This window comes from Ammospiza caudacuta, chromosome 8 (genome assembly GCF_027887145.1).
Source record: "Ammospiza caudacuta isolate bAmmCau1 chromosome 8, bAmmCau1.pri, whole genome shotgun sequence".
Lineage (NCBI taxonomy): Eukaryota > Metazoa > Chordata > Aves > Passeriformes > Passerellidae > Ammospiza > Ammospiza caudacuta.
The window spans coordinates 27,512,501-27,523,262 of record NC_080600.1 but is presented as its reverse complement, the minus strand read 5'-3'; the positions used below and the strand labels follow the sequence as shown (position 1 = coordinate 27,523,262).

At 39.1% G+C, this 10,762-nt stretch overlaps 1 protein-coding gene across 2 annotated transcripts in view; it reads left to right on the top strand.

Moving 5' to 3' along the window:
• The first annotated feature begins 411 nt into the window (after window positions 1-411).
• Window positions 412-10,762, top strand: part of PSMD14 (proteasome 26S subunit, non-ATPase 14) — a 46,443-nt gene continuing 36,092 nt past the window's right edge. The window contains exons 1-4 of one of the 2 annotated variants that reach the window (XM_058809435.1): window positions 412-502; window positions 3,744-3,793; window positions 5,390-5,477; window positions 8,336-8,387. In XM_058809435.1, coding sequence (XP_058665418.1) covers window positions 8,340-8,387 — 48 coding nt within the window. In that variant the 5' untranslated portion in view covers window positions 412-502; window positions 3,744-3,793; window positions 5,390-5,477; window positions 8,336-8,339. Of the gene's footprint in view, window positions 503-2,748; window positions 2,802-3,743; window positions 3,794-5,389; window positions 5,478-8,335; window positions 8,388-10,762 lie in introns of those variants that run through there. The other variant, XM_058809434.1, reaches the window with a different exon arrangement.

Below are 10,762 nucleotides of genomic sequence, written 5' to 3'. Positions count from 1 at the left end.
ACCATTCATCAGCATGCATGCTTTAATGTGATTACGTGCCTATTGTTTGGCCACAATTCCCATGCTTCTCCACTTCTGCTTGTGCTGATTTTACACATATGGTCACTCATATTTCTCTTCTCTAAATCCTCGTATATTCTCTAACACTGTTTTTGAGAGGACTGCATGTGATACTGTTCCTATAACAGTAATCATTGTTTTCTTGATTTGATGACTCAGTTGTTGGTTCTGCCATCCCATGGCGTCGTTGTTCCAGCACTGGTGACACTGGGCTGCAAGGGGACGCAGCTAACCCACAGCACTTTACAGCAGAGCACTTCACAGCCTTCCACTTCGGCCCGTTCTACCCGGAGGCCGCGCCCCTCGCCGCTCTCCACGCTCAGAAGCTCCTCCCTGCCGGCCGCGGGGCCGGAAGCCGCTGCCGGGTGCCCTGTGAACCGGGAAGGGCTCGGTTTGAATGAGATCCGGCTGATTCACCGCGGCCCGGGCGGCTCCGGCCCAGGTGAGGGCCCGGCCGCCTCCGCGCCAGGGCGCTGAGGGGCCCCGCGGCGGCCTCTGCGCGGCGGCGGCGGGAGCGCGGCCTGGCAGTCGGCCCGAGCGTCGGGCAGGGCCGCGGGGGGTGCGGACGGGAGCGGGACGGGACGGGACGGGGCGGGTCTGGCGAGCCGGGATCGCGCTGGGCCCTGGCCTTTCCGCTGGGAAGTCCGAGCGCTTCGGGCAGCGGGGACAGCTGCGAACGGGCTGGGGTGAGGCGGCGAGAGGGGCCGGGGAGCGGCGCAGGGCGGGGGCCCAGCCGCTGGAGCCGGACGGGCCTCGGCGCCGCACGGGCCCCAGGGCCCGGCCGCCTCCGCCCGGCCCGCTGCGGCCGCCCTTGTTCGGCAGCGCCCGGCGCGGGTTCGAGCTGCGGGCAGAGCGGGGCTCTGTGCCCTGTGCCCTGTCAGAGGCACCTCACGGCCGGCAGCGCTGCTGCTCCCGGGGTGCAGCGCTGCCCCGGTCCCCGGCAGTGCAGCTGAAGTTAGAGGGGCACAGGGGAAAGTGGAGGCAAAGCACTGGCTGGGATACCTGAAGGGGGAAGAAGCAGAATTAAGTAGAGAAGAAGCAATAATCAGAAATTAACGGCGCTATTTCTAGTATGCAGCTGACTTAAGTAATGTTTCTGTAACAAATTTGTGTCATGTAGTTGGATACTTGTAAACACGGTGGTGGCGTCATGCCTTAAAGTTGCAGTTGTTTTCGGTATGCCGTGGAAAAACAGAAAGCCAACAGGGATTGAGATTTACTTTTTAAAAAGAACTTTTTTGTAAATATATCTCAAAGTTATATAGAACTGAAATGGTACTAGGCAAGCTGGAAATCTGATTTGTGTTCATCTAAAAGCTGTCAGCCCTGGGAGTCCAAGATGTCCTGTATGCCTCAGGTGGGGACTAAACTGGGAAGAAGATTCTGTGAAACAGAGCATTCACTGTGACCATATTGAGACAATGAAAAATATCTGTTTGTGAAGAAATTCAGAAATTGGCTAGCATATAAATTGCTTCTGAATCACTAAGTGTGACTTTCAATGGCAGGGTTTAACCTGTAGCTTAGTGGGAAATTTTGAGTTCCATGATCTGTTGTAACACGCCATTTCAGTGATACTCATTTGAAAACTATGATTTAGAACATTTTAAGTTAGAGAATACTTTAAAACTAGTATTAAATAATACCAGTATATAAATTAGTTTGTACATGATACCAAGATATAAATTAGTTTGTCAACTTTCTTGGAAGCGATTCACTCCTGACAAAAATTATGGCGTATAAACTAATGGTACCTGTAAGTACCTTGTAACATTTAGGATGATGGGAAAGGGCGGGTGTTAAGGACACTGAATAATAGAGAGCTGGTATGATGAGTGCTTGCTGGACTGCTGCATAGTTCCACAATAGTTGTGTGTCTTCTTGGCTTTCTGCAGAAATTCAGAGAAGGCCATTACTTCATGTACTACATAAAATGAAAATGAATTCTGTTGGTTTCTGTGGTGGTGCAGCTTGTTAATGAATCTTTGCTTATCTGTAAGTTTTATGTGAATGTACTTCAGTAGCTTTAAAGCAGTCTGTTTGAATCTGTGTTACTGAAGTAACTCCAGCTCAGCAATGAATGGAGTAGAGTTAGGTTTGCTGTACTTCTGGAAGTCAGAAAGCAGAGCCTGGGAAGCTGACCTGCCAACTACCTAGTCCAGCTCGGGTCTATTGAGATTCAGGTCTGTGTGAAACAAGGCCTGGGTTTACAGAACTGAGCACGTTGTGGAAGCAAAGCAAGAGTCATGTAACTCTGGACTTGCACTACTGAGACTGCATTCATGCATGACATGATTAAACTCAAGCTTTAATGAACAGATTACTTAGAATTGTATATTTTTTTCTTCTTTTCATACAAAATATATAGGAAGATAGACTAGTCTACCCCCTCTCCCACCTTTTCACATGTGAAGTCTCTGTTCAGGTTTGATGACTTTAACTGCAATGAGTTTCTTTTCTTGGTGAAATAATGTTTTTCTGCACTGTGCACTTTCTCAGCTGATTTACCTCTCCAGCTGTTTATCGTCCCAAGTGAAGCTGAAATGGTTGCAGTTGCACCAAAAACCTTGAGCCACTTCTGAGCACTGTTAATAAAATTGTTGATCATCTGCTGTGTGTAACTCCTCAACAGGAGATGTGGAAGTGCTTGTACAAAGCTTGTTATGTAGTCTCAGGTGGAGAAACTGAGTTACCGAAGATGAAATGATTTGCATCAAGTCTCTCAGTGTACAAATTGCAAAGTAAATTGCTGTCACCTGTGTGTAGCCTGATACTCCCTCCACTAATAGGGCAGTTTAGTAGCCATTGTTTTCTATGTATGTCAAAGCTGATTTTGATATTTATTTCTCTACTAACTCAAAAGTTGCCAAACCAGGAGAACCCTCTTTCATTGAGGGATCACATTGTGGAGTGTTAATGCTAGATAAAAATAGTGCACTGTAGTGTGAAACTCATGTGTCGCATGCAAGGAGATAGAGTAATTTAAGACTGTTTCAAGTTGATTTCAAAATACATGCTGCAACATGCCAAGTATAAACACAGTGGCTGTTGGTTTATACCTGTATGTGCATCCACATTTGTGCATGATCCTTTTATATAACTTCATCCCTATGCTACCTAAGAAAAAATGTTTTCATTATTTAAAGCCAGAATTTAAGTGACTAGAAAATACCAATGAACAGCTGAGTAGTGAACCAGAGCTCTCCAAATGGGCAACTCTTTCCAATTATTACAGTTACCTAACAGTTGTACTAGGAGCAAATGTTAGATGTGGGTTTTAAAATTTCTGTTTTCAGAACAGTTTTGAGATGCTTTGTGTATACTCTCACTGCATTATTAATATTAACTATTTTTCCCTTTTGAGGTAAGGGCAATTAAATAAAAATTGCTGTAATGGAAGTTCAGATTTTTAAAAAACATTTGATGACCAAGCTTATTTTAGTTATGGTGTTTCAAATCATGGACACACATACACAGAGAAGCTATTTAATTCTTTTTTTTAACCATTAGCTACTGTATTAATTTCAGTGATGAGTGCATGTCATCCAAATTCCACAATGCACCAAAATGCAAGTTTATTATGATAATTGTCCTTCTGTATTTTTTCTGATACAGAACTATTTGATACAGTTACTTCCATAAAGTTACACTTTATAACAGAGACTGTTAACTCTTCCTTGCAGACAGAAAGAAACAATCAAAATACCTTTTGCCAACTTTGGAAGGAAAATAGGTGAGATTTACTGTGAACTGTTTGTTTACTTTTCTGGCTTTTATTTATATGTATATATAATGTAAGTGTGTGTGTGTGCGCGAATATAGGGTAAAAACAACAGAGAAGTTGCTAATCAGCCCAGCTTTTTGCACTTTGTAGCACAGGTAAGATTCTCAGCTGTAGGTTACCTTTTGTGCCTCACTGGGGAGCAAACCAAGCTCACAGAGATTTGTTTCTTTCATTTCTTTGTAGTAAGTGGGGAAGGGAATGCAAGGCCACTGGGTGGTCAGGTGGCTAAAGGTGAATAACTCAGGCCCAGTTGAAGAAGAAGCTGCAGTTCTGTTGTAGCCTGTGCTGCTGGCTCTTGTGGTCTCTCCTGGATCATTTCCTTCTGCAAAGCTGGCAGGAGGATTAGTAACTTTCCATTCAACTTGTCAGTGATTTCCACCCCAGCCTGTCAGCACTGAGAAACTCTGACTTGCTATTTCTCTTCCAACTTTATGGGAAGGTGAATACATGCTCCTTTGCTCTTGTGCTACTTTGAGATAAGCTTCAAAAGGATCTCTGTTAAATTGCCTCAGTTACTAAAAAACAAAACAAAAACCCCCCACCCAAACAAAAACCTGAAACAAACCCCCAAAACCCAGAGATATTCTTTGAGCAGCTTTAGCTTAAAGAATGATTTGACAGAAATGTCTTCTGGAGCCTGTATTAGTGTTAAAAGCAATCAGCTTTTCCAAGACCTCTTTTTCTGCTATGCCAAGACAACTATTTCTGGGATGCAGCGTGAAGCCTCTCAGAGAAGTGAGCAGGGTTAAACCCAGCGTTTTTGATAGCCTCTCAGTTTGCTGCAGGGCTGCACAAATGGCTGTCCTGGCAGTACTGAGAAAGCAGCATCAAGTTGGTGAGCAGCAGCAGCTTCCTCATTGCTCCTTATGTTAACACTGACATTGAAAAAAAGTCTTATCAAATCACAGCCACAGATCATTTCACAGATCTGTTTCAAAACACTGCTCTATGAATGATTGAGTGGAGGCAATTAATGGGCAGCGTTCTCAGTGAGGAGGATAAAATGAATTTAACTCCTAAATTGAATGTGAAGCAGCCTTTCTCTACCGGAATTCAGGCAAACCTAAAGATCTTTGTCACTTTTCCAGTCACGCCAACCACTTTTGCAGAAATAAACAGGAAAGTTTTCTGTACCCACAGACTGCTCTTACCCTTGGTGCTTAGGGCATCTTAGCTACAGCAAGAGCTTCTAAAATAGTAAAAAACCACCATGGTTTCAGTTTCTAACAGCATTTAAAATGATCAATTAACTTTAAATTGCTTAAATGAATTATTAAAATATTTTGAGAATTTAATATCAAAAATGTTGAGAAAATTGGAAGCTTCTTGCAGCATTATGGTTACTTGAGTGAGACATGGCATGTACCACTTGTAGGAATTGTATGGTAAAGGGAAAAAAAAAGCCCAGTAAACATTCTTTGGGTTATTCTTCAATGGTGCCTTGTCCTTTTTCAGCTTATCAATGTAACATTTCTTTTTTACATGTGCCATGATTTCTAAATTTTAAAAGGTTTCTGCCTTTCTCCTTTCTATTTCCTTCTGCAGCAAAGAGACCTACTGGTGTCATCTTTACAGTCAAAAAGTGGGAGCTGCAGCCAAGTTTGTTCTGTGAGCACCTCTTGCTGAGCACCAGGTTAGAAATGTATAGTTGTTTTATTTGTAAAGGCTTAAGTTAGCTTCATTACTATCTAGAAATTTCCCTTAAGCTGTTGTAAAACTTACAAAAGCATTGTTGGAGAAATGGCTGAAATAATATTTAGATGGTTTAATAAAAATTAAAATCTGTTTTGGTGAATGTATTCCATTAACTTACATTTTTCAGATGTTTATACATCTCAGTAAACATGTTTAGATCCATATAGACTATAGGCTACTAAAGCATATTCAGTTACAAATAGGCAAGTAAAGCATTAGCTGCCAAAACTGTAACCAGAATCATGTCATGGAGCTAGTGAAATAATTTGAGTGCATCTAGAACTGTGTTTTGGAGATTTTATGTCTGTGCTGCTGTCTTGAAAATCTGAATATCTCAGTTCAATGACGGTTCTGTGGGAAATGTTAGGTGTCTGTAATACAGTGAGATTTTGTTGTAAAGTTATGCTGATAAGTAGTCAGTTTGTTTAACGCTTTAATCTAATCCAGCTCTGATATGGCAAAATATATGGCTTTTATAAATGATGTACTATACTGTTGGGTTAGAAACTGGAATAAACTGTAAATGAAATATTAATTAGTATGAGCTATTGCTTTTCCCTTCTTTTATAGGATTTATTTGTTTATTATTTCTTAAATGTACAAAGGTAATGTACCTCATCAGTTGATGGAAGTTGCTGTAGTTGTCAGAACTATCAGTTTTAGGGTTACCAGTGTAGAGACCAGAAGTTTCTTAAAATAAATGAACAGCCATGATGGATTAAAATAAAAGTTTTAGGAGCTTAAATATACTTCTCAGTTACTCTTCAGCCCTCTTTAGTGACACAGACGATGAATCATTGTGGGTTTCAATGGAGGAGTATCTACCACAGAGGGGTAACATGAACTGTAGTTGGCGTTAATTTGTGGTAACATTGTGACTGTTTTATTGAAGCCATTTAACATATGCTTACATAATATCTTTAAACGGCAACTTAACCTTTCCAAGGAAATCCTCCAACTTGATTTGGAATTTATTGTAGTTCAGGATAGAAGAGCATATACACTGTGTGCAGCTTTTGCCTCTAAAAAAGAAGCTTGGTGTCAATGACTTACTGAAGAAGTTAAGCATAACCACTGACCCTTTAATAAGCTCCTTTTTCATTTATATGGTGCCAGTGGAGCTTTAAGAAAGTGCTTACTGCTAGCTGAGGCTGCACTTGTTGGATTTGCAGGTTCTACAAAATCAAGAGAGTGAATCATATTAAATGAATAGCCTGATAGTTCACTGAACTGGGAAAGTGAATTTAACAAGTCGGGCAGGTATTTCTGGTCAATGTATCTTGGCTATTGTTAAGTATTGAAGTAGGAAGTAAAATGCTGCTTCTTTATGTGTTTAGAAGCTTAAACTATTTTTTAACCTTATACTGAAATAAAACTTGTTAGTCTTTAGCCAGTAAGAATTCTAGCAAATTTCAGAAGAAATTATGAGAATGATGATGACATTCACCTTCAGCATGAAGATTTTTTCATGTACAAAGCAAATATATTTTTCAAGTTCTTTTGCATAATTATTGCAAAAGAAGGCTATTAAATAAGTATTGTTAATGTAATCTGAAATCATGTATGTAATTATGTGTAATGTGACATCTGCTTGGAGGATGTATGTATTTTGGAAATCATATTTGGTGTTCTCAATTGCTTTCAAAGCCTAAACAAACTTTGTTGTGTTGTATTAAAACTTGTCCAGTTAAGACCAAAATTTTTGATGCTGTGCTTTGTATCTTCTATTTCATAAATAAAATAAGCCAGTAAAATTTTCTGATTTTGGCTACAAATGCACCTTGGAAATTGCTTGATTTGATGAAAACAGCTGTTTAAAAATTAATATTCAGCACGCCTTTTTTAAATTTTATGCATAAGTTTTGTTGTACAGAGCTAAGAAGTTGAGGAAGCCAAGTGGTAAAGTTCTGTTAAAGCTGGGGCAGAACCTGTACCTAAGTATCCACCATAAAATTATAGATGTCTTTTCAACAACAGAAAGTGAAGAAACTGTAGACAAAGAAACAGCAGTGTAATTTTTTTGGTTGGGCATCTTAGCAGCCTTTATTCCTGGGGACCACCCCCTTGAAAGTTACAAGACACAAAAACTGATGCTTTTAATTTTTTTTTAAGGAAGCTGTTTCATTGATTGGAATAATCTTGCACTAAAGCACTGGCACATGCAAGACTGGGAATGTATGAAATGACTGTACTGTCACTACTCTTCTAACTATATACACATTAAATGTTTACTTTACAGTATTTCTTTTAGTATAATGAGTTCATTAAAAAAAAGCTTTTGATGCTAATTCAGAGATCCATAATCTGCTTAGTGTCTTTCACATGTAGTTTTGATGATAACTGACAAGCTGTAAGTTAATTAGCGCGGAACTTACTAATGAGGATGCTAAAATCCTTACTTTAAGATTTTTATTGATGATTTCTGAGCAAACAAAAGTAAATTCAATTGTATATCTAATAAGTTTTAGGAACTTTCTGGCTGTAGGTACTGATCATAAGTAAGAAAAATCCCCCAATTAATTGACTGATGGGAAAGTTTTGAGAAGTTTGACAAGTGTTCATCTTCAGAAATGGGGATAACCCAAAACCAAAGCAATAAAGCAAAGTCTGTTAATTAGCATGGAAGACAGCTTCTTGAATTAATATGTGGTGTTAATTAACAGGAAGTCTGATGTTGTGTTGTAATTACCACCAATATTTTTGACATACTGAGTGACTGAAGGTGAATTATATAGATAACAATTTAGTAAACATTTCGAGCTTGGGAACATTTTTCCTTTGTTTCTGTTTTTCTAGAAATATGGATAGACTTCTGCGACTGGGAGGAGGTATGCCTGGGCTGGGACAGGTTAGTATATAGCTTGTCAATCTTTTCTTTAAAATTAATAATTTCTGGAGTATTTCTTCTATTATGCTATCATATTTTAAAGCAGCATCAAAAAAACATTGTTCATGGTAATAATCCTTGACTCAAGAGATTTTATATGTGTATCTTTGTTACAACCTGGCCTTTTTTTTGTGAATGACTATGTGTGTAAGTTTACAGAATGTTTATAAACCTTTCTTTTTTTGTCTGAGCATTTAAAAATTTATATTGGAAAGCATTGGAAACACATAATACATTTTTTAAAAACCAGTTTCCAATAATATGAATTTTCAGTACATGAAGGGTATTTATTGTAAATGGCCAAGCACATCCACCGCTCTTTCATAAATTACATATTTCAGTTCTTGGATCACATTGGGAATGGGGCATTATAAGATACTGAAGTATATGTAAATTTCAAGAGGTAATTTGAATTGAGTTTATCACTTGTGGGTTGTAGCTTCCTGTATGTGTGTTTTATTGTGTCTCCTCTTGTCGATTGTTCTCACTTCTGTTACCACTCACAGCAAGAAGGCCTCCCTGGCAGCTGTCCTGTTCCAGTGAGACAACTATTCACATTGTATGGCTTCTCCTACCTCTACAGCAAGTCCTAGTTCTTTTTTCCTTGATCAACTGACATGGCCAGCAGTCTTCAAAAATAAAATCAAGTTGATCTTGTTACATTGTGCTGATCGCTGTGGATACAGGGGAAAAAATAATTAGGAATCTTTGTTTGAGGTCTGTAAGAAGAATTATATCCTTAAGGAATGGGCTCCAGTGTAAATTCCTTTGTGGTCCTTTCCTGTGGTTGGCTGCAGTAGCTTCCTGGTCTCTTTCTAAGTCGAGAATCCAGACTCTTGTACTGGAGGAATCAATTCTGTATGTCTTGGGCTTCAGGATGTGTGTCCAGGGTTTCTTGTGGGATAGTTGAAATTGCTAAACCCAAAGCTTCTTTTGGTTGTGTATAGTGTGTTTGTGTCCAGTATAACTACAGGAGGAGTTTAATACTGAAGCATTTGGTGAAATATTGTAGGCTGATCTACAGACTCTAAATGTTTTGCCAAATAAGCTGTAACTTTTGGTGCATAATTTTTTTCCCCCTTTTTATAGCTAAAATTCTATTCACGTTCTCTTAGTGAATCTTCAAGCCGCCCTCAGTTATTTTTAGTTTCACTTTCTTAAACAGTTATTTCTCTTGTTCCTCTGAGCTGCCAGCCTGCTTCATGACTCTTCATTTTTTTAACATCTGTGCAGTCTAATCTCTCAAGCTTTCACTTCTTAGTCCTCTCTGAACTTGACGCTTATCAAAGCTGTTTTTCAAATTTACTGTTAACTCTCTGCTGTTTTCTGAATTTTTCGTCTTTAGCTTGAAGCTTGCTAGAAAATTGTGGCAGACAATAGAACATAACATTCAGAGGAAGCTTGCTGAACTCCTCTGGTAGCTTTGGCCTGCAAAGCTGCTCTGTGTTTGTTTAAATATGGAATTGTCTCTTAAATTAGTTGATGAGTATATGTTAGTTTGAAAAAAAAGCATAAAACTGAATTGCTCTTTACTCAAGTTGCTGCTTGCACTGGATGTCTTGACTACATTTGTAGTCATTTGGTTTATTGAATCATCAGGAAGGCTTTTCAAATAGACTATTTTTATGTCCTTAAAATAATGTGTTTCAAAGGACCTTGAAAAGTCACTTTATATTCTGAGTATCTATTGATGATAATTGAGATTGAGAGACAATCCAGAGTGAATCAGATGTCTTTGAGATAGAAGAGAGGAAGAAGGTATTTCTTGGATATATTTTGTAATGCTAGAAAGCAAAATTATTACCATTTGCTTGCACTAGAGTGTTTTAAGCAACAGAACTTTCTGTTCTTATTGCTGTGTCACAGTTGTTGTAAAGGTTGAACATAGTAAAAACATCTGACTGAGCCAATCTTGCCAGCCTAAGTATCATCTGTATATATAGTCTGGTAGAAAAAGAGGCATTTTCAAAGTAATTTTATCACATAGTTTGGAGATTGCTTTTTCTTGTAGCTTGGGGTCTGCTTAGCAAGAGGAATGCATCACATAAAGTCTGCTAAGGGTCTGTTTGATTTGCTTGGTAACTGATGTTAAAGTACTGGCAGATGCTTGGTGAGCACAGTTTCTGTTTGATCTCTGCCAAGGCATTCTTTCTCAGTGACCTGCTTGAGCTTCTTCAGCAGCAGTTACTTGGCTCTTTCCCCTTAGCAAAATTACCTCTTCTGGTTATTGTCTCATTTAGGTTTTCTTGGTCTTCTTAATTTCCAAACTCAGATATGTTGTCCCAAATGCATTTTAAATTCACGTATTTGCAATATGTTTTTCAAGTCTTTTGGTG